The sequence below is a fragment of the Pogoniulus pusillus genome, chromosome 37 (genome assembly GCF_015220805.1).
Source record: "Pogoniulus pusillus isolate bPogPus1 chromosome 37, bPogPus1.pri, whole genome shotgun sequence".
NCBI classification, from domain to species: domain Eukaryota; kingdom Metazoa; phylum Chordata; class Aves; order Piciformes; family Lybiidae; genus Pogoniulus; species Pogoniulus pusillus.
In genome coordinates, this window is record NC_087300.1 from 3284962 (window position 1) to 3309072 (window position 24111).

At 53.4% G+C, this 24111-nt stretch overlaps 1 protein-coding gene across 1 annotated transcript in view; it reads right to left on the minus strand.

The window, feature by feature from the left end:
* The window catches only part of CSMD2 (CUB and Sushi multiple domains 2), a 439963-nt gene that overhangs the window by 299827 nt on the left and 116025 nt on the right, over positions 1 to 24111 (minus strand). The window contains exon 5 of the mRNA XM_064172682.1: positions 4168 to 4362. Within this exon, the coding sequence (XP_064028752.1) occupies positions 4168 to 4362 (195 nt within the window). The remainder of the gene's footprint in view (positions 1 to 4167; positions 4363 to 24111) is intronic.

A 24111-nucleotide genomic window follows, 5' to 3' on the forward strand; every position in this document is an offset into this window, starting at 1 on the left:
ATCCCTTCCAGCCCAAACCATTCTCTAATTCCTCATCAAGATTAGATTTGTCCTTTAGGGGGGGGGGAAAAATCATCACCCTTTGAAAAGAGAGGGCAGGCAACGAGGAAGGAAAAGCAGCCAGGCCACAGCACTCTCCAAAAGGTGGCTGTCCTGGCAGGTTTTTCACTCCTTTCCACCCTCCAATTCCTTTACACCTTTGATTGTTTGAATGCATGAAGACTGGAACAGAGACAAGGCCATGAAGAGAGAAGAAGATGTTCAAGTGGAAGACAAGCACAAAGAAAACAAAAGAGGGCATTGATCAGCACAGCAGAGCCTTAGACTTGTCTCATACCTCTGCCACTGGACTGGAGAGGCAGGGAAGGAGAGGACAGAGTCCCTAGACCCAGCACCATCCTCTGCAGTGACACTGGACAGGTCTATTCCCACGAGGGCAGCAACAAGCTCAAGACCTGTCCAGCTAGAGAGCAGTTCTCATCTCAATTTGTTGGGATCTGACCCTGCAGCACGACCCAGCTCCAGATTTGATCAGACAAATAACAGTTCCAAATGCAGAGAACACTCAGGTGGCAACCACCAGCAAGCCACTGTTTGTAGAATTAATTGTAAGCTACACAGCCCACAAAGATCTCTTCTCTCTCAAGGAAACCACTGTGCTCTGGCAGCCCAGAGAGCAGCCAGAGCCTGGCTGCAGCAGGAGCAGTGTGGGCAGCAGGGTGAGGGAAGTGATCCTGCCCCTCTGTGCTCTGCACTGCTGAGACTTCACCTGGAGCACTGCGTCCAGTGCTGGAGCCACTGCTGCAAGAGGGATGTGGAGGTGCTGGAAGTGTCCAGAGCAGGGCCAGGAGGATGAGCAGAGGGCTGGGGCTGCTCTGCTGGGAGGAGAGACTGAGGGAGTTGGGGCTGGAGAGGAGAAGGCTCCCAGGTGACCTTATTGTGGCCTTGAAGTATCTGAAAGGGGCTACAAGAAAGCTGGGGAGGGACTTTTTAGGCTGTCAGGGAGTGATAGGACTGGGGGGGATGGAGCAAAGCTGGAAATGGGGAGAGTAAGCCTGGATGTTAGGAAGAAGTTGTTCAGCATGAGAGTGGTGAGAGCCTGGAACAGGTTGCCCAGGGAGGTGGTGGAAACCTCATCCCTGGAGGTCATTTAAGGCCAGGCTGGAACTGGCTTTGAGGAACCTGATCTAGGCTAGGATGACCCTGGGCATGGCAGGGTGGTTGGAACTGGCTGCTCCTTGTGGTCCCTTCCAACCCTGACTGATTCTATGATTTTTCTCCTGCAGGTGACAGGTTGGCAAAGGTTCCTTTTCCCCACAGAAGGCAGCATGACCTCTTCATTAGTGGACAAACCTCCTTGCCCCATGCTCCAAATCTGCATCCCCAGTTTATCAGCCAAGCTCCAGTGCCTGGCTGCTGAGAGCTGACCTGTGCTGGAAGGAGTGCAGCTGGGTTTCAGCCTCAGCAAGTCGCTTTGCAGCCTGTCTTGGCTACTTTCTCCTCTCCTGGAACAAGAAAAGTTGCAGGAAATGATTCCTGCTTCCTGCCTCTAAAAATGCCTTGGGAGTTTTACTGGAGGCAAAGTCTTGAGGGATCAGAACCAAATCTACTAAAAAGCTGCTAGCAGCACAGAGCTGAGTGCTCTCCCAGCCTGAGCTCTGTCAGATGCCACCATCACCATTGCTGGGCTCAGGATTGGAACAGCAGGGTGAAAATTCACAGGGAGTTTGGCAGCTCAAGAGAAAGAAAAGGCAAAAAAAGGGCTTTTAGCTCCACATGCAGACAGCAGCACACAAGCAACAACAATGCCAACCCTCAGCTCAACACCTGCTGGGCTCAGGACTTAATCACTCCCTTTTTGGGGTCACCACATGAATGTCTGAGTAATAACAGGGCAAGGAGAAGATGCTACCTTCTGCCTCCAAAGGAAGGCTGCTGCCAGGGAAATGCTGTCAGAGTGGAGGAAACAGAATCCTCCAGTTTGGATTGGAAGGGACCTTAAAGATCATCTCATTCCAACTCCTCTGCCAAGCCAGGGTCACCTAGAGAAGGTCACACAGGAACATGTTCAGGTGGGTTTGAAGTGTCTACAGAGATGGAGACTTCACCACCTCCATGGGCAGCCTGTTCCAGTGCTCTGTGACCCTGAAATTAGAGAAGCTCCTTCTCCTATTTAGCTGGAACTTCCTAGGTTCAACTCTGTGTCCTTCAGAGTCATAGAATCAGTCTGGAGAAGACTGAGAGGGGATTGAATCAATGTTGATGACTGTCTGAGGGCTGGGGGACAGGAGGAGGGGGACAGGCTCTGCTCATTGCTCCCTGGGACAGGACAAGCAGCAGTGGATGGAAGCTGCAGCACAGGAGGTTGCAGCTCAGCACAATGGGGAACTTCTTGCCTGGAAGGGTCCCAGAGCCCTGGCACAGGCTGCCCAGAGAGGTTGTGGAGTCTCCTCTGAAGCCTTTCCAGGCCTGTCTGGATGTGCTCCTGTGTGCCCTGAGCTAGATTGTGTGGTGCTGCTCTGGCAGGGGGTTGGACTGGATGAGCTCTTTGTGTCCCTTCCAGCCCCTGACATCTTGTGAGCCTGTGATGAGGTTGGAAGGGACTCCTGAAGGTCCTCTAATCCAATCCCTCCCCACCAAGTTCCTGTCCTTCTTAAACTGAGGCGCCCCAAAACCAGACCCAGTAGTCCAGACGTGGCCTCACCAGGGTGGAGCAGAGTGGAAGGAGAACCCTCCAGGATCTGCTGGCCACACTCTTCTTGCTGCAACCCAGATGATACCACTTGAGGGGCAGGATGCCCTTGGCCCCCAGACAGCAGGGAAACATCCAAGAGCTCCAGCCAGCAGCACATCTGACTGCTGTGGAACTCATTCAAGCAAGCATTAAAAACACACTGAGCAAACAATATTTGCTCACTTGAAATTCCAAATTTATGCTGCAGCTTAGAAGTGCTGATTGATTGCACAGGCAGAGTCAATAAAAAGAATCAATAGAAGATGCTCAGCTGAAGTACAGAAGGAATTGAGGGGAAAAGGCTTCAAAGCAGCAGCAACTGTTTTGCTGTAACACCACAGACACTCCCATGTTTACAGACTCTCCACACCCTCCAGGCTGGGCAGAATTAACAAGCAGCTCTCTAACCTGATGGAGTTTTCCTGCCCCCAAAGGCTTTCTAGGGAAGCTCCCAGGTTTTTTCCCCCCCCCCAACAAAGCCAGGTTGTGCCGCCTGTTAAGCAACCTCCATTTGAGGGGTGGGGGCCCCACTTAAGCAGCACTCCCTGCCCAGCACATCAGCACAGGCTCTCAGTTCCCTGCAGGGCTGGGTGCTAGGTTGGCACTCAGTGCCATGGTCTGGTTGATTGGCAGGGGCTGGGTGCTAGGTTGGCACTTAGTGTCATGGTCTGGTTGATTGGCTGGGGCTGGGTGCTAGGTTGGCACTTAGTGCCATGGTTTGGTTGCTTGGCTGGGGCTGCTGGGTGCTAGGTTGGTACTCAGTGCCATGATCTGGTTGATTGGCTGGGGCTGCTGGGTGCTAGGTTGGCACTTAGTGCCATGGTCTGGTTGCTTGGCTAGGGCTGGGTGCTAGATTGGACTGGCTGAGCTTGGCACTAAGTGCCCCAGCCAGGCTTGGCTTCAACACCTCCAGCCACGGCCACTCCACCACCTCCCTGGGCAGCACATTCCAGTGCCAATCACTCTCTCTGACAACAACTTCCTCCTAACATCCAGCCTAGACCTCCCCTGGCACAGCTTGAGGCTGTGTCCCCTTCTTCTGTCCCTGGCTGCCTGGCAGCAGAGCCCAACCCCACCTGGCTACAGCCTCCCTGCAGGCAGCTGCAGGCAGCAATGAGCTCTGCCCTGAGCCTCCTCTGCTGCAGGCTGCACACCCTCAGCTCCCTCAGCCTCTCTTCACAGGGCTGTGCTCCAGGCCCCTCCCCAGCCTTGCTGCCCTTCTCTGCACCTCAACATCTCTCTTGACTTGAGGGGCCCAGAACTGACACAGCACTCCAAGTGTGTCCTGCCCAGCACTGAGTGGAGAGGCAGAACAGAGTTTCTCATGAAATCCCAACTCATAGAACCATAAACTTAACCAGGCTGGAAGGGACCTCCAGCATCATCCAGTCCCACCTATCAGCCAGGCTAGGACGAGAGGGAAGGCACTTTACCTCTGCAGAAGGGGAGAGGGAAGTCCCAGGAGGCGCTGCTGTCCGAGCTGGCGCGGCAGGTGAGCAGTGCGTGGCCCTCCAGGAAGAAGCCTGGGTTGCAGCTGTAGCGCACCTTGCCCCCGATGCTGAAGCTTGTCCCCTGCTGAATCCCATTCTGCAGCCTCCCTGGATTGCCACACGTGTGGCTCGGTAGAACTGCCAAAGAAAGGAGGAGTTAGGTTAGGGAGAGTGCATTGGGATGGAGCTGTCAGGGGAAGAAGGCTCCAAGGGCACAGTGGAGAGAGCAGGAAACTGCAGGGTGTGCCCTGCTGGGTCTCACCACAGCTCATTAGGTCAGGGCATAAAATTATTTGGGTTGGAAAGGATCTCAAAGCTCAGCCAGTTGCAAGCCCTTGCCATAGGCAGGGACACCTCTCACTAGAACAGGTCACTCAAAGCCTCATCCAACCTGGCCTTGAACACTTCAACATCTCTCTTGAATTGAGGAGCCCAGAACTGGATGCAGCACTCAAGGTGTGCCCTGAGCAGTACTGAGCACAAGGGAAGAATAACCTCCCTTGTCCTGCTGACCACACTGCTCCTGCACTGTCAGCTGCAAGTTCTACATCTTCCCTTCCAGAATTCCATCTTCTTTCTGATGCAAACTTTTGTTTGCTTCAATTTCGTCTTCATCCCTGGAGGTGTTGAAGCCAAGCCTGGCTGGGGCACTTAGTGCCATGGTCTGGTTGCTTGGCTAGGGCTGGGTGCTAGGTTAGACTGGCTGAGCTTGGAGCTCTCTTCCAACCTGCTGGAGTCTGTGATTCTATGAACATTCCAGGAAATCCTCAAACAAAGCCTCTGTGCAGCAGATTTCAATACAACTCTGTGGGTTCCCAGCAGCCACTCCACAACAGATGCACTCAAATCATGGGTTTAGAGCCCAACATAAAACCCAACCAAGGCAACCAAGCCTAAGGATGACTTAATCAAATTCGAATCAGGCCCTTGTGCAGCATCTTGTATTACAGTTCCTTTTCATTAAGGCTGAGACATCAGAGGCAGGCAAACATGGCCATTGAAAGCTGAGTGATGCTTTGTCATCACAAACGACTTTGTCAGGGGCACCAACAAAGCCAGAGGAAGTCTTAGGAGCAGAGGGAGGCTTTAGTCTGCAGCTCTGCCAAGGAGAAGAGGAAGATTAAAAGGAAAACGATATGGCAGTGCACACAGCATGCAGAGGAGGGAAATACAGCCCAGGCTGCCTGTAAGCATGTGAAAGGAAACAGAAATCCTCACTGCTACCTGCTGCAAAGGACCTTTATGGCCTGCTGTGGGACAGTGCTCTAGGAGTGGGCTTTGGAATGTCCCTGCTCTGTCTCCAGCACAGAGATGCCCCCCAGGATCAGCCCTGGCTGCCTCCTCAGAGCAGAGCACAGGTCCCCTCAGAGGGCTCCACAGCAGACACACAAGCAGCATCCTCCCAGCCAGGGGAAGCAAAGCCTAAGCTGTAATGAATACAGGATTAGGCTCCCTGCAGCCAGACCACCTTGTTTGCTGCTTAACTCACTTGCAGATTAAATGCAACCTCCCAACCTCCACCTCCATTAATTTGAAGGGCACAAGCACCTCACCTCCTGCATTCTTCAGCTGCTTCTTTCCTGCTGTGACTGGGAGCTTTCACCACACACCTGCCTGCAGAGGAGTGCCCAGAGTGCCAAAAGAGCCCAACCAGCACCCCAGGGACACAGCCCAGGGCTCCCATCTCCCCATGTACCATCCACAGAGCTAGGGCTATTCATCCTGGAGAAGAGAAAGCTCCAGGGAGACCTTAGAGCAGCCTTCCAGTACCTGGAGTGGGCTACAGGAGAGCTGGGGTGGACTTTTTACAAGGGGTTGTGGTGATAGGATGAGGAGCAATGGTTTGGAGCTGGCAGAGGGGAGATGGAGAGTGGAGATGAGGAAGAAATTCTTTAGAGGGAGAGTGGTGAGACACTGGAACAGTTTGCCCAGGGGGGTTTGGATGCTCCTTGCCTGGAGATGCTCAAGGCACCCTGAGCGACCTGGTGGGAGCTGTCCCTGCCCATGGCAAGGGATGGGAACTGGATGAGCTTTAAGGTCCCTTCCAACCCAACCCATCCCCTGATGCTGTGACCTCACTGCGCAGCAATGGAGAGAGAGGGACAAGTTGTGACAGAATATTCCTTCTCCTTAATCCCTCATAGAATGGTTTAGGTTGGAAGGGACCTCAAAGATCATCCAGTTCCAAACCCTCATCACAGAATCAAGCAAGTGGGAAGAGAGCTCCAAGCTCAGCCAGCACAACCTAGCACCCAGCCCTGCCCAACCAACCAGACCATGGCACTAAGTGCCCCAGCCAGGCTTGGCTGCAACACCTCCAGCCACAGCCACTCCACCACCTCCCTGGGCAGCCCATTCCAATGCCAATCACTCTCTCTGACAACAACTTCCTAACAACATCCAGCCTCAACCTGCCCTGGCACAGCTTCAGCCTGGGTCCCCTTCTTCTGTCCCTGCCTGCCTGGCAGCAGAGCCCAACCCCACCTGGCTACAGCCTCCCTGCAGGCAGCTGCAGGCAGCAATGAGCTCTGCCCTGAGCCTCCTCTGCTGCAGGCTGCACCCCCCCAGCTCCCTCAGCCTCTCCTCACAGGGCTGTGCTCCAGGCCCCTCCCCAGCCTTGCTGCCCTTCTCCAAACACCTTCCAGCACCTCAACATCTCTCTTGAACTGAGAAGCCCAGAACTGGACACAGCACTCAAGCCCGAGCAGTGGGGCAGGGACATCCTCCCTTTCAATACTATTCCCAAGCCTCCACGAAGCACCTGGAGCTGGGAAGTCCATCAGCAACTTTCAGATGGGAATGCTGAGGAGCAGGCAGGCTCTGTGAGCGAGGAGCTGCTCTCAGCCACGAGCTGCAGAGCTGTGTAGAACTCAATGTTTCATTTTCTGTAACGATCCTCAAAACCCCAATTTAATTAAATTACCAATGTCACTTTTCTTTCTCAGATGAATCCATTCCTGCTTTTATGCTTCCATCCTTTAAAATTAATGACTAGGAGCCTGCTATAAATAAAAATCTATCATTTTTAAAAGTCAATCTCTAACACTAGCTGCTCTCTACTTAATGAACTGTGGAGAAGCAGACAACCCTGACCTGCATCCTATCTTAAAAATCAGACTTGAAAAACAGGCTCTCATTTAAAAACTCTGCTTCATTTGGCTGCTTTGACTAATATCTTGTTACAGGACAGACACACACAGACATGCTTTTTGGGGGAGGCAACATTAACTCCTTGATTGCTTTGGATTCAAGTGGGGTTGCTGCAGGAACCGATGAGCTTTGATTTATTTAGCTGTAATGTTTCCCAGAGAGGAAGAGGAAAAACCCACTCTGAGGTGCAGGAGGAGAAAATACTTCTTCAGATGGCTGCCTCGTGTGTTGAAAGAGTTGACCCAAAGAGGTTGCTGCTACACCCAGGGCCAGGATGGGCAGAGTCCAATGGGATGGGGTTCAATAGCTCCAAGTGCAGGGTGCTGCACTTTGGCCACAGCAACCCCATGCAGAGATACAGGCTGGGGTTGGAGTGGCTGAGAGCAGCCAGGCAGAGAGGGATCTGGGGGTGCTGATTGATACCTGCCTGAACATGAGCCAGCAGTGTGCCCAGGTGGCCAAGAGAGCCAGTGGCATCCTGGCCTGCATCAGGAATGGTGTGGCCAGCAGGAGCAGGGAGGTCATTCTGCCCCTGTACTCTGCACTGGTTAGACCACACCTTGAGTGCTGTGTTCAGTTCTGGGCCCCCCAGTTTAGGAGGGACATTGAGATGCTTGAGCGTGTCCAGAGAAGGGCAACGAGGCTGGGGAGAGGCCTTGAGCACAGCCCTACGAGGAGAGGCTGAGGGAGCTGGGATTGGTTAGCCTGGAGAAGAGGAGGCTCAGGGCAGACCTCATTGCTGTCTGCAACTACCTGAGGGGAGGTTGTGGCCAGGAGGAGGTTGCTCTCTTCTCTCAGGTGGCCAGCACCAGAACAAGAGGACACAGCCTCAGGCTGCACCAGGGGAGATTTAGGCTGGAGGTGAGGAGAAAGTTCTTCCCTGAGAGAGTCATTGGACACTGGAATGGGCTGCCCGGGGAGGTGGTGGAGTCGCCGTCCCTGGAGCTGTTCAAGGCAGGACTGGACGTGGCACTTGGTGCCATGGTCTGGCCTTGAGCTCTGTGCTAAAGGGTTGGACTTGATGATCTGTGAGGTCTCTTCCAACCCTGATGATACTGTGAGACTGTCATGCTCTTGAGGCTTTGGTGCAGCAGATGAATTTGGTCAGATCCCCTGAGTGTGAGCTGCTGAAGTTTCAGAGGGAGGGGAAAGCCAAAGGACACAAGAGCTGTGCTCCCTGAGCTGCAGGTCAGCAGGTGGGAGCCCAAGCAGCCAGGGTGCAGTCTGCATGTGTGGCCTTTCAGGATCTGAAGGGGGCTACAAGAAAGCTGGGGAGGGACTTTTTAGGCTGTCAAGGAGTGATAGGATTGGGGGGGATGGAACAAAGCTGGAAATGGGGAGAGTCAGAGTGGATGTTAGGAAGAAGTTGTTCAGCATGAGGGTGGTGAGAGCCTGGAATGGGTTGCCCAGGGAGGTGATGGAAGCCTCATGCCTGGAGGTGTTTAAGGCCAGGCTGGATGAGGCTGTGGACAGCTTGATCTAGTGTGAGGTGTCCCTGCCCATGGCAGAGGGAGATGGAACTGGCTGCTCTTTGTGGTCCCTTCCAACCCTGTCTGATTCCATGATCCTGAAGAACACAAACTTGAACCTAGAAGTTCCAGCTACACAGGAGAAGGAGCTTCTTCAACCTAAGGATGACAGAGCACCCTGCCTGATCCTGCCATTCTACATCCCCACAACCCCTGCCTGGTTCCTCTGTGCCTGTTTGACTCCCTGAGCTGCTCCTGCTGCTGCTGCAGCTTCCACAGCAATGGATCTGTGATTCCACTCCAACATTCCTGAGAAGAGATAATATTATTGCTCATACTTGGCTGCCTCCAACAGCCAGACTGCCATTGCTGGAGAGATTAATAGAGCTGTGTTATTTACATCAGATGTGGCACAGAATAATGTTATTAAAGCTTTGTCTTACCCATTTACCAATTCCACTGTAGATTAGGAGTGTGGAGGGTTGTGTGTGGGTTATGGGGTGGGTTTCTTTCCCCCCCTCTCTCCCTATAAAAGCTTTGTTCCCAGCAATCAACATAATATTTCCCAGTGATTGTATGGAAATGAATGCAGCCACGGACCAGATTTGTGCAGATGAATAGAAGGTCCTGTTAGTCATTTTGGAGCTAAGTCTGTTTCTTCCCCTGATGAATTTAGAGCAGTTTGGTTTGTTTGTCTTGAGTTGAACAGCTGCCAAAGCATTATCTTATTTTATGAGGAGAGGAAAGGAAATAGGATGGTTCTGTTGCAGGTGCACCTGGATTGCTCCTCCTCATACCCCAAACATCCCTGTCCCAAGTGCCATCCAGACCTATCTCCCTGGAGACCTCACTTCCCAGGATGACACAGGAAAGGAACCAGAAAATCACAGCATCATTCTGGCTGGAAAAGGCCTTTCAGATCATCCAGTCCAACCATTCTCTAGCTCTGCTGGGGCTGGAGCTAAACCATGACCCTCAGCACCACATCTCTGCATCTTCTGAACATCCCCAGGGATGGGCATTCCACCACCTCCCTGGGCAACCACTCAGGTCTATCACCCTGGAGACCTCACTCCTCAAGATGACACAGGAAAGGAACCAGAATCAAAGCATCATTCTGGCTGGAGCTAAACCATGACCCTCAGCACCACATCTCTGCATCTTCTGAACATCCCCAGGGATGGGGATTTGGCCAAACCTCTGGGCAGCCTCTTGCAGTCTTTAAGAATCCTTTCAGTGAAGAAGTTTCTTCTAACAGCCAACCCAAACCTCTCCTGGTGCAACTCCAGGCCATTTCCTCTCATCCTATCATTTGTTGCCTGGGACAAGAGACCAACCCCTACCTGGCTCTAACCTCCTTCAGGGAGCTGTAGAGAGACAGAAGCTCTCCCCCATGATTTTCTTTCTTCTAGTAGCTTCCACATATCTTTTCTACCTCTCATTCCCCAAGATGACACAGGAAAGGAACAAGAATCACAGCACCATTCTGGTTGGAAAAAGCCTTTGAGATCACCCAGCACAGACACAACCAGAACCAGACCAGGACCTCTGGAGGTGAGGTCAGGAGAGAGCTATAACAGTCATCAGAGGTAACACAAGATGGGATGATGTGAGGGCAAGGCAGTGAAGGGATCCTTCAGCAACAAAGCATGAAGTATCAAGACATGGAAAGCATCAGCCAGGAACAACCCCACCAGCACCTAGAGCTTATCCCCTCTGCAGCTTTCCCTCTGTCCTTCAAATCCACTTACTCATCAAAAAGAAACCTGTAGGGCACAGACCAATCTCTGCCCAACTTCTGCTCCAGGCTTTCTCTGCTTTTCCTGTTCTCTCTTGCCTCTCAGTTTACCCTTCTGTCCCATCCCTTGGAACCCACACATGCTCCACCAATTTCACTCTTACCTCAAGAGCATCATCCAAGGTCTCACACACTACAGAGCAATAAAGGGTTCTGCACTATGGCCACAGCAACCCCAAGCAGCACTATAGGCTGGGGCCAGAGTGGCTGAGAGCAGCCAGGCAGAGAGGGATCTGGGGGTGCTGGCAGAGAGGAGCTGAAGAGGAGGCAGCAGTGCCCAGGTGGGCAGCAGAGCCAATGGCATCCTGGGCTGGCTCAGGAGCAGTGTGGGCAGCAGCACAAGGGAGGTTCTTGTGCCCCTGTGCTCAGCACTGCTCAGGACACCCCTGCAGTGCTGTGTCCAGTTCTGGGCTCCTGAATTGCAGAGAGCTGTTGAGGTGCTGGAAGGTGTTTGGAGAAGGGCAGCAAGGCTGGGGAGGGGCCTGGAGCACAGCCCTGTGAGGAGAGGCTGAAGGAGCTGCAGAAGAGCAGCCACAGAGCTCCCAGAAGTGCTGACCTGCAGCAGAAGCTTCAGACCGTTCACTAACTGGAATTTCTACCCTCATTTCATTCTGCCCTTTTCAGCAGGCTCACCAGGCTAATTCCCATCTCCTCTCTTCCCCTTTGCCCAGGATCACTACACTACAAGTTATCAAAATCAGCAGCTCTCAGAAGCTGTCAAGCCACGTCTCCTTGTTCCAGTTCATTCCAAATTAATTAGTAGTTTTTAAGTCATTAGATGTGACTCAACGCATCCTTGGACAGCATCCCGCCATCAGAATGCATTCAGCCTAATTACATCAGCCTCTCCTAAGCCCCCAGAGCTCTCTTTGTCAGGAGAGAGGAGAGGAAAAAGCTGCACAACCCCACACACGACCCAGAGCACGGAGCAGAGAGCTGCTTCTCTCCTTGCTCATCAGAGCCACAGTATCTGGAGGGGGCTACAAGGAGGCTGGGGAGAGAAATGCTATTGACAAGGTCTGGAGAGCTTCTCATCAGACTGTCTGCAGCTACCTGGAGGGAGCACAGAAGCACAGAATGAGATCTTCCCCACTGAAGGGGAAAACCTCCCTTACTACCTGAAAGTACTTTCACCACTACCTGGTGAAAGATATCAGACACTCTTGGAAATATCCCTCTGGAGCTTTGGTCTAAAAAGTGAAGCCTGCAGCAGAGGAGGCTCAGGGCAGAGCTCATTGCTGCCTGCAGCTGCCTGCAGGGAGGCTGTAGCCAGGTGGGGTTGGGCTCTGCTGCCAGGCAACCAGCAACAGAAGAAGGGGACACAGCCTGAAGCTGTGCCAGGGCAGGTTGAGGCTGGATGTGAGGAGGAAGTTGTTGTCAGAGAGAGTGATTGGCATTGGAATGAGCTGCCCAGGGAGGTGGTGGAGTGGCTGTGGCTGGAGGTGTTGCAGCCAAGCCTGGCTGGGGCACTTAGTGCCATGGTCTGGTTGGTTGGGCAGGGCTGGGTGCTAGGTTGGGCTGGCTGAGCTTGGAGCTCTCTTCCAACCTGCCTAATTCTATGATGACACCACAAACATCACTGTCCCATGTGCCATTCAGATCTATCACCCTAGAGACCTTACTCCCCAAGATCATAGAATGCTTTAGGTTGGAAAGGACCTTAAAGCTCATCCAGTTCCCACCCCCTGCCATAGGCAGGGACACCTCCCACTAGAACAGCTTGCTCAAGGCCTCATCCAACCTGGCTCTGAACACCTCCAGGGATGCTGACACAGGAAAAGAACTAGAATCACAGCATCATTCTGGTTGGAGTGATGAGGAGGAATGGGTTTGAGCTGGCAGAGGGGACATTTAAGCTAGGTGTTAGGAAGAAGCAGCCTCTGCCTTTGCTTTAAAACAACTCAGTGCCCAAAAGTTCTGAACTGGCAAGATCACTGTAAAGAAATGCAACCACTCAGTGCCCACCAGTTCTGGACTGGCAAGATCACTGTAAAGAAATGCAACCACTCAGTGCCCACCAGTTCTGGACTGGCAAGATCACTGTAAAGAAATGCAACCACTCAGTGCCCACCAGTTCTGGACTGGCAAGATCACTGTAAAGAAATGCAACCACTCAGTGCCCACCAGTTCTGGACTGGCAAGATCACTGTAAAGAAATGCAACCACTCAGTGCCCACCAGTTCTGGACTGGCAAGATCACTGTAAAGAAATGCAACCACTCAGTGCCCACCAGTTCTGGACTGGCAAGATCACTGTAAAGAAATGCAACCACTCAGTGCCCACCAGTTCTGGACTGGCAAGATCACTGTAAAGAAATGCAACCACTCAGTGCCCACCAGTTCTGGACTAGCAAGATCACTGCAAAGAAATTCTTGACAGTGAGGGTGGTGAGACTCTGGAATCACAGAATCAACCAGGGTGGAAGAGTCCTCCAAGATCATCCAGTCCAACCTAGCACCCAGCCCTGTCCAATCAACTAGACCATGGCACTAAGTGCCTACCCAGGGAGGCTGTGGATGCTCCCTCCCTGGGGGTGTTCAATGCCAGGTTGAATGAGGCCTTGAGCAACCTGTTCTAGCAGAAAGTGTCCCTGCCCATGGCAGGGGGTTGGAGTTGGATGATCCTTGAGGTCCCTTCCAACCTAAACCATTCTATGACTCTACTCCACGATTCACTTTGACACCTTCGAGCCACTTGACCAACCCAGCTGCTCTCAAACAAAACAAACCCAACCCTACCCCCAGAGCCTGCTCACCATTCCAAAGAGAACCCTTCCCTCTTCAAATTCATCTCCAGCTCCACTTTCTCTGTTGATATTGTTGGGAGTATAAAATAACCTCCCCATTTAATCCACCCAGCTACTGCCTTCCACTCTATTACCCTATTTACATAGCTAAAAGAAGCGTTTTTATGGCTTGAATTATCTGTGCTGCTTTACGACAGATATTTCAATGCTATCACTGCTCTAACCTTGAAATCTTATCAAGGAGTGCAGGGTTGGGTTTTTTTTATGATGTGAGGCTGTATATTATCTCCTCATTCCCAACTCATTCTCATTCCTAATAAAAAACAGAAAAGCAAGCAAGCGAGCAAGCAAGCCATGTCAGAGCAGGCACTTAGAGCTCCTGAGCACAGTTCTTACAGCAGGAATAATTCATACATCCCAAGGAAAGGATGCTGCTGCACACAGCAAGCAAAATAACAAACTCATTGACCTGAGCTGCTTGGCTCTGGCAGCACTGCACACTCGCTTCCAGAGCACAGCTCCACTCTCTTTTCTGAACCCTTCTTTCTGTTCCTCTGTGCTTTATGAAGCTGGCAGGGGGTGCAAGAATCAGAGAAACAGGGAATTGTTTTGGTTGGAAATGATCTCTAAGATCACTGAGTCCCAACCATGGACCTGACTGAGCCCAACCATGGACCTGATTGCCATGGACCTGAGTCCCAACCATGGACCTGACTGAGCGCAACCATGGACCTGACTGAGCCCAACCATGGACCTGATTGCCATGGACCTGAGTCCCAACCATGGACCTGACTGAGCGCAACCATGGACCTGATTGCCATGGACCTGAGTCCGAACCATGGATCTGACTGAGCCCAACCATGGACCTGATTGCCATAGACCTGAGTCCCAACCATGGACCTGACTGAGCCCAACCATGGACACGATTGCCATGGACCTGAGTCCCAACCATGGACCTGACTGAGCCCAACCATGGCCCTGCCTGAGTCCCAACCATCAACTTGACTGAGTCCAACTATGGACCTGACTGCCATGGAGTTAACTGAGTGCCAACCATCAACCTGACTGAGTGCCAACCATCAACCTGACTGAGTCCCAACCATGGCCCTGACTGCCATGGATCTGAGTCCCAAACATGGACCTGACTCCCAGCTATCAACCTGAGTCCCAAACATGGACCTGACTGAGTCCAACCATCAACCTAACTGTCATGGACCTGAGTCCCAACCATGGACCTGCCTGAGTCCCAACCACCAACTTGACTGAGTCCAACTATGGACCTGAACCTGACTGCCATGGACTTAACTGAGTCCCAACCATGGACCTGACCGAGTCCAACCATCAACCTAACTGCCATGGACCTGAGTCCCAACCACAGACCTGACTGAGTCCAACCACGGCCCTGACTGAGTCCCAACCATCAACTTGACTGAGTCCAACTATGGACATGACTAAGTCCCAACCATCAACCTGACTGAGTCCCAACCATCAACCTAACTGCCATGGACCTGAGTCCCAACCATGCACCTGACTGAGTCCAACCATGGACCTGAGGCCAACCATCGACCTAACACTACCATGGCCTCTAAACCATGTGCCCAAGTGCCACATCCACATGTTATTTGAATGCCTCCAGGGATGACCACTCCACCACCTGCCTGGGCAGCCTGTTCCAATGGCTGCCCAAAGAAGTCAAGACATGCAAAGGAATCAAGAGAAAAATGCTTTCTGCTAGAGATGCAGGCTGGCCTGGGTGGATTTCACACAATCACAGGATGTCAGGAGTTAGAAAGGACCTCAAAAGATGATCCACTCCAAACCCCTGCCAGAGCAGGAGCACCCAGGGCAGGCCACACAGGAACACATCCAGGTGGGTTTTGAATATCTCCAGAGCAGAAGACTCCACAACCTCTTCAGGCAGCCTGCCCCAGGAATCCAACACCCTCGCAATGGCAAAAGTTTTCCCTTCTGTTCCCATGGCACCTTCTCTGCTCCAGCTTGCCCACAGTGCTCCTTGTCTTGTCCTTACACATCCCTGAGCAGAGCCTGGCTGCATTCTCCTGACTCTGCCCTGTACATCTTTATCACCAGCAATGAGGGTAGCCCTCAGGCTCCTCTGCTCCAAGCTCCAGCTCCCTCAGCCTGTCCTCAGCAGGAAAATGTTCCACTGATTCCTCTGACCTCATTCAGAAGCCCAAATGAACTACATCTGGTATCTGCCTAGAAATTCCAGAAGCCAAAGAGATTATTTCAGGAGAACAAAACTTCCATCACAGCTTCCAAACTGAACTGAAATACTTAGGCATGAGAGAGACAATTTGCCTTTGGCTCCACAGATGTGGACACCAGTGAAGGGGGGAGACCAATTTCTTCTCCCTCTTTGTGAACAGAATAGAATCAGGCAGGCTGGAAGAGAGCTCCAAGCTCAGACAGCACAGCCTAGCACCCAGTTCTAGACAACCAACCACACCATGGCACTAAGTGCCCCAGCCAGGCTTGGCTTCAACACCTCCAGCCACAGCCACTCCACCACCTCCCTGGGCAGCCCATTCCAGTGCCAATCACTCTCTCTGACAACAACTTCCTAACAACATCCAGCCTCAACCTGCCCTGGCACAGCTTGAGACTGTGTCCCCTTGTTCTGTCACTGGGTGCCTGGCAGCAGAGCCCAACCCCACCTGGCTACAGCCTCCCTGCAGGCAGCTGCAGACAGCAATGAGCTCTGCCCTGAGCCTCCTCTGCTGCAGGCTGCACTTTTTAGACCAAAGCACCAGAGGGATATTTCCAAGAGTGTCTGATATCTTTCACCAGTCTGTTAGTGCAATCTCTTTTCAGATTAAGTGCCCAGTGTGTGCTACAGAAAAGAAATAAAGGGGATCTTTTTCATTTCATTTTATCCTTTTATGTCATGATTCATTTCCAGTACAGTCAACAGAGATAAAGCTAAATGGAAAGTATTTTGTCCTCCTAATATTTCTTTGTTCACTAAAACCCAGCCAGATAGTTACTTTTGGATAATAACAGACCAGAATGGTCCAACATCCATCTTCCTCCTGGTAGCAGTTCTAAGGCTTTTTTGGGAAATCCATTTTCAGCTTTCAGTTTACCCTCCTGGAATGTGCTACAGTAACTTCAAAACAAGTTCCAAGAGCAGCAGCAGGCTAGGAGAGGGTGACTGTGGATTTCAGTTAGACATCCTACCACAGAGCCAGCAGTGTGCCCAGGTGGCAAAGACAGCCAATAGCATCCTGACCTGAATCAGGAGCAGTGTGGGCAGCAGGACAAGGGAGGTTCTTGTGCCCCTGTGCTCAGCACTGCTCAGGCCACACCTGCAGTGCTGTGTCCAGTTCTGAGCTCCTCAACTCAAGAGAGATGTTGAGGTGCTGGAAGGTGTTTGGAGAAGGGCAGCAAGGCTGGGGAGGGGCCTGGAGCAGAGCCCTGTGAGGAGAGGCTGAGGGAGCTGGGGGGGTGCAGCCTGCAGCAGAGGAGGCTCAGGGCAGAGCTCATTGCTGTCTGCAGCTGCCTGCAGGGAGGCTGTAGCCAGGTGGGGTTGGGCTCTGCTGCCAGGCAGCCAGCAACAGAAGAAGGGGACACAGCCTGAAGTTGTGCCAGGGGAGGTCTAGGCTGGATGTCACAGAATCAGGCAGGTTGGAAGAGAGCTCCAAGCTCAGCCAGCCCAACCTAGCACCCAGCCCTGCCCAACCAACCAGACCATGGCACTAAGTGCCCCAGCCAGGCTTGGCCAAAACACCTCCAGCCACAGCCACTCCACCACCTCCCTGGGCAGCCCATTCCAATGCAAAATCACTCTCTCTGCCAACAACTTCCTCCTAACATCCAGCCTCAACCTGCCCTGGCACAGCTTGAGGCTGTGTCCCCTTCTTCTGTCCCTGGCTGCCTGGCAGAAGAGATTGACCATCCAGTCCAACCCCCCCTGCCAGAACATGACCTGCCTGGGATGCAGAACCTGCCTGCAGATGCTTCTGCTGGGCTCTGAAGCACATCACACTGACAGATGCTCAGCCATCAACAGGCTCTGCTGCCAGAACCAGCGAACCTCACTGCCCATCCCATCCTGGGATGCTCTCCTGCAGCAGGAGCTGCATCAGCAGAGCACTTGAGGATGTGCTTATCTTCCTGAGCATGCTCTGGCCCTGCTGCTTTTTCAATGCAGCAGCACTTGAGCAGGAGCTTCATTTAAAGTCTGTGGTTAAGTGTTTTGCTTAGCAGGAATGGTTTGCAGTGTACCTTTGAAGGCTTCATTGAGCTGGCATTTAGCAGCTGCAGAATAACTGGAAAGAAAACTTTCCCTAGGGAAGAGGGTGGCTTTACATTTGGGTTGTGTGTGTGGAGGGGGGGAGGGGTTCTCCCCTTCCCTTTCCCTCCCTGGAGGAAGATTCAGCATTCCACAGGCAACACAAAAGCCCTGCATCCTTCTCTCTCTCTTTGTTTTTCCGTACCACAAATGACAAGGCAAGAAAAGCAATCCTGCAGCACTTAGCAGCAGCAGCAGACAACTGCAGGAAGCAAAACGAAAGCAGAATTAAAAGCGCAGCCCCAGAGAGTTCAGCTGCCACAGCAGATGAAGCACCTCGCTGCTGCGCACTTCAAGAGCCAAAGGCGTCAGTCAGCCTGCAGAAGGGGTCTCGGCTCGGGATGCCCAGATTTGAACTGATTCTATCTAGACACTGGGTGCCAGTGTTGATCCGCTCTGAGTCTTGCTGGAGAGCGGCCCCGGGCAGGGACTGCTCTTTGTTCTGCTACAAAAAGCCACTTCCAACTTTAGAGGACCACATTGTTCGCCTCCTTGTTGATCTGTCCCAGCTATTGGCTGATTCCCCAGCAGCGGCGGCGCTGGGAGCCAGCTCCAGCTGTTCGCATCAGCATTCCCGAGCTGAGGAAGGGCAGGCAGCACCACGCAGCGCTCCCCGCGTTTGCTCAGCTGCCTCTCTGGATGCGGCAGGTAGAATCACAGTATCACAGCATCACAGTGTCATCAGGGTTGGAAGAGACCTCACAGATCAGCAAGTCCAACCCTTTACCACAGAGCTCAAGGCTAGACCATGGCACCAAGTGCCACGTCCAGTCCTGCCTTGAACAGCTCCAGGGACAGCGACTCCACCACCTCCCCGGGCAGCCCATATGATAGAATCATAGAATCAACCAGGTTGGAAGAGACCTCCCAGCACATCCAGTCCAACCTAGCACCCAGCCCTAACCAATCAACCAGACCATGGCACTAAGTGCCTCATCCAGGCTTTGCTTGAAGACCCCCAGGCACGGTGCCTCCACCACCTCCCTGGGCAGCCCATTCCAATGCCAATCACTCTCTCTGTGAAGAACTTCTTCCTAACATCCAGCCTATACCTACCCCTGCACAACTTGAGACTGTGTCCCCTTGTTCTATTGCTGGTTGCCTGGGAGAAGAGGCCACCCCCCACCTGGCTACAATGCCCCCTCAGGTAGTTGTAGACAGTAACAAGATCACCCCTGAGCCTCCTCTTCTGCAGGCTAAACACCTCCACCTCCCTCAGCCTCTCCTCATAGGGTTTGTGCTGAGATTTAACCACCACCAACTCATCTCTAAAGAAGCAGGGCCTGAAACTCCTCTCATTCAAAGCTTCCACTCAAGTCTGGCTCACCCCTACAAATAAGGATGGAAAAAGGCAGTTTGCTTTCAGGTTTTAACTGCCTTCCTAACTTACTGCTTCTGATTTATGCCCTGCTAGAGTTATCTTCTCTCTGCCTTCTTCAGGAAGCTTGGCTACTCAATGCCCCATACCAGCCAAGCTGAAGGCATCACTAACTGGGACATCGACCTTGCAGAGCAGGGCATTAGCTGAGCAGTGATCCCACCCAGGCCACTGGGAAGTATTCCTGAGATCAGGAAGGTGAACTATGACACTGCTGGGCAGAGTGGTCAATGGTGAAAGCACTCAGGAGTGCTGAGCTGCTGCTGCTGCAGATACCTCCTCTCACCAACCAGAAAGCAAACACAGGCCAAGGATGGTGCCATGAAAGAGTGCACTGAGCTGCTCTGGCAGCTAGAGAACCACAGAACTGTTTGGCTTGGGAAAGGCTTCTCAGACCATGGAGTCCACCACCATGGCCACTGAACCATGCCCACCTATTTCCTGAACACCTCTCCAGGGGTGGCGACTCCAGCACCTCCCTGGGCAGCCTGTGCCAACGCCTGAGCACTCTGCCAGCACAGAAACTGGTCCTCATCTCAAACCTAGCCCTTCCCTGCCACAGTTTCAGGCAATTTCCTCTCATCCTACCACCTGATAATGGGGAGGAGAGACCAAACCCCCCCCTCACTACAACCTTTTGCTGCTGGCACTGCAGATTCATTATTACTTTGTGGTGATAACCGATTAAAAACATATATATATACACACACACCCCTCGACAGTAATTTCATCTTCTTCAGTAGAAACAAAGCTAAAGTGATCTAATTATGTCATAAAACCCTGCCTGAAGACACAGCTGCCTACCTTGCAGAATTTCACAAGCTAGGCAGGAAGAAGAGCTCCTCACAGAGAACAAGTCATGGGAGCTCCCCGATGCCTGGATGGACTCAGGAGCAAGAGCTCACTCTGACTGCAAGGACCCTGCTCTGATCTCACATCCCAGCTCAAAGGTAGGTGATGTAGATGCCCAGTGCTGGAGCCACTACTGCAAGAGGGATGTGGAGGTGCTGGAAGGTGTCCAGAGAAGGGCCACGAGGATGAGCAGAGGGCTGGAGCTGCTCTGCTGGGAGGAGAGACTGAGAGAGCTGGGGCTGTGCAGTCTGCAGAGGAGAAGGCTCCCAGGTGACCTTCTTGTGGCCTGCCAGGATCTGAAGGGGGCTACAAGAAAGTTGGGAAGGGACTTTATAGGCTGTTAGGGACTGATAGGACTGGGGGGGATGGAACAAAGATGGAAATGGGGAGAGTCAGACTGGATGCGAGGAAGAAGTTCTTCAGCATGAGAGTGGTGAGAGCCTGGAATGGGTTGCCCAGGGAGGTGGTGGAAGCCTCATGCCTGGAGGTGTTTGAGGCCAGGCTGGCTGAGGCTGTGTGCAGCCTGCTCTAGTGTGAGGTGTCCCTGCCCATTGCAGGGGGGTTGGAACTGGCTGCTCCTTGTGGTCCCTTCCAGCCCTGACTGATTCTGTGACTCTGTGCTCAGCCCTGCCTGCTCTTTTCTTTCATACATCCCAGCCTATTTTAGTGGGCAGTAAAAGGACATTTGTGCAAGCTGAGGTTAAGGCAGGCAGGGAAGGTGCAAGAGGAAATGCCTGCAAGATTAGCTGAAAGGAAAGCAACAGCCAAAACCTGTAACTTCAGCGTGGATGTCATGAAAATGTCCTTCAGCAGGAGGGAAGCAGAGCATGGAAAGCCCTTCCCAGGCACCCACTGTCCTTGCAGGTTCTCAGGATGCAGCCAAACAAAAGCTCAGCAGACACAGTCTGACTATGGCCAAACACTCCTGCTCCGTGGGGCAGCCTGCAGCAGAAGCCTCCTGCAGCCCCTTTGCTGTTGCTGTGAAGGGAACAGCTCCAGCAACTGGTTACAGAGGACAGACACCGACCTGGGGCAGGTGAGCAAGTCCCCAGGGGCTGCGTTCCTCCTTGAGTGACAGAAAGTCACTCCAAGTCCACATCCTGGGCAGCAGCTGGAAGGTGACTTGGCTGTCACTCCTGGGCATGTGGCTTGAAGGTCGTGGGTGTAATTTCATGCACACTTCAGACAAGCCATGGCTGAGCTGCACTTTATGCCTCTCACACACTGCCAGGCCACTTGTGAGCCAGCCCCTGCAGGGACACTTGCAGCCTGCCTGCCACTTCTCATTACCAGCACTCACCCCTGAGACCTTTGCACTGCCACACGTGCTGCAGAGGCAAGGACAAACGTCCATCACCACTTAGCACCTCTGCAGCCAGAGAGCCTGCTGGGCAGCCCCACGGAGGAGGAAGACCTGATGGCTGTGGCTGCAGTGGCTGGCAAGAGAGCACAGCTCTGCTCACAACAGTCACAGAGCCAACTGGTGAGAGGCCTGGAACACAAACCCTGTGAGGAGAGGCTGAGGGAGCTGGGGGGGTGCAGCCTGCAGCAGAGGAGGCTCAGGGCAGAGCTCATTGCTGCCTGCAGCTGCCTGCAGGGAGGTTGTAGCCAGGTGGGGTTGAGCTCTGCTGCTAGGCAAGCAGCAACAGAAGAAGTGGATGCAGCCTGAAGCTGTGCCAGGGCAGGTTGAAGTTGGATGTGAGCAGGAAGTTGTTGTCAGAGAAAGTGACTGGCACTGGAATGGGCTGCCCAGGGAGGTGGTGGAGTGGCCGTGGCTGGAGGTGTTGAAGCCAAGCCTGGCTGGGGCACTTAGTGCCATGGTCTGGTTGGTTGGGCAGGGCTGGGTGCTAGGTTGGACTGGCTGAGCTTGGAGCTCTCTTCCAACCTGGCTGATCTTATCAAAGTTTGCCCCTTGCTCTGCTGGGAGTGCTGCAAGCATCTCTCTCATTCCCAGACAGTTGTGCCAAGATGCTGAAGCTGTCTGGAGAGCTCCCAGAGTTTGGCTGTTCGAATCCACGCTTGAAAGGTGCTGGGGTGGAGGCTCACAAAGGCATCTGCAGCGAGGACTTCATTACTGAAAGGTTACTTACATAACTTTCTCCTTCCTTTGTGGGATGCCTCTAAACTTTTCTAAGGCAAATCATATCCTGAAGGTCTTTCATGATGCCAGCAGGAGCCATGGGCTGAGACATGGTCGTAAGCCTGAGTGCGTGGCAGTTGAGTCCAGCAGTTGCTTTGTGCTTTGTCAGAAAGGGAAGGTTTAATCTGCCACCAAAGTAGCCTTTCTCTCCTACTGCTCTGATCTTTAGCTTGCATAAGCCACAGCCTGCTGTGCTGCTTTGGAATTTATTTAATAGCTCAGTTGTTTGGACATGATTAAAAATATAATGAATGGAACCAAGCAGTAATAAGAGGAACAGCTCAGAAAAGGGGTTTAGGCTAAAAATATCTGCTTCAGCTCAGCTGGTAGAGCAAAGGCTGTGGTGGCAGGCACTGAGCAGTCCACTGCAGGCTCCTGACGAGCTTTAGCCAGCTATGGCTGAGGCTTATGTGTTGCTTTCTCTGCTTTATCTTTTGCCATGGGCCTGATTTCTGTCTGCTCGAGCATTGCTTCTGCTTCCTAGAATGTCCTCTCTGAGAGCCTGATGCACAGCCCCAGAAGGGAAGGGACAAACCATGGAAGAGGTTTTTGCTTAGATGAAGCTGCATGGCAAAGAGGTGCTGGGTCAGTTCTGCCTTCCAGAGTGAAGCCCACGTTTGGAAGGGAGTGCAACTTCCAGGCTGCTGGAAGGGTTCAAGAGCTGAAGGCTGTTTAGATTAAGATTTAGTTCTGCCTTGATAGAAAATGTTCAAGGCGTGAAAGTGAGAGGCACAGAGGCTGGGGATTAACCTGGCTGCCACGGAGAGAATGAGGGAACTGGCTGCAACAAACACCTTTGGTTCCCTGCCTTCCCTTCAGCCGCCTCTGCAGCAGGGAGCGCAAGGCTGGGCCAGTGTCTCCTCCTGCCCCGCTCCTTCCCCTGCCCCACTCCTTCCCCTGCCCCCTTCCTTTCCCTGACCCGCTCCTTCCCCTGCCCCGCTCCTTCCCCTGCCCCCTTCCTTCCCCTGCCCCGCTCCTTCCCCTGCCCCCTTCCTTCCCCTGCCCCGCTCCTTCCCCTGCCCTGCTCCTTCCCCTGCCCCCTTGCTTCCCCTGCCCTGCTCCTTCCCCTGCCCAGCTCCTTCCCCTGCCCCCTTGCTTCCCCTGCCCTGCTCCTTCCCCTGCCCCCTTCCTTCCCCTGCCCCGCTCCTTCCCCTGCCCTGCTCCTTCCCCTGCCCCCTTGCTTCCCCTGCCCTGCTCCTTCCCCTGCCCCGCTCCTTCCCCTGCCCCCTTGCTTCCCCTGCCCTGCTCCTTCCCCTGCCCCGCTCCTTCCCCTGCCCCCTTCCTTCCCCTGCCCCCTTCCTTCCCCTGCCCCCTTCCTTCCCCTGCCCCCTTCCTTCCCCTGCCCCGCTCCTTCCCCTGCCCTCTTCCTTCCCCTGCCCCCTTCCTTCCCCTGCCCCGCTCCTTCCCCTGCCCTCTTCCTTCCCCTGCCCCGCTCCTTCCCCTGCCCCCTTCCTTCCCCTGCCCTGCTCCTTCCCCTGCCCCCTTCCTTCCCCTGCCCTGCTCCTTCCCCTGCCCCCTTCCTTCCCCTGCCCTGCTCCTTCCCCTGCCCCCTTCCTTCCCCTGCCCCGCTCCTTCCCCTGCCCCGCTCCTTCCCCTGCCCCCTTCCTTCCCCTGCCCCCTTCCTTCCCCTGCCTCCTTCCTTCCCCTGCCCATTCCAATGCCAATCACGTTCTCTGACAACAACTTCCTCCTAACATCCAGCCTAGACCTACCCTGGCACAACTTGAGACTGTGTCCCCTTGTTCTGTTGCTGGTTGCCTGGGAGAAGATGCCAACCCTCTGACTCCTCCCAAGGAGTGGGTCTAACCCTTGCTCCAGGTGTAGTGTTTAGCTCACTCCCACTTCTCCTCTAGCCCCCTATGAAACCAGACAAACTTCCTCTTTCATGCTCTCCTGCCCTGCCTCCCTTGCCAGCATCACCCTCCTGGCCCTGCTGCTCTGTGTTTTCCCATGTGGCCATCAGTCCACGAGGGACAAAACCCCACTGCCATCAACCTGATGTTTAGATGTATTTGGCATCTTGTTTTCCCTTCCCTATG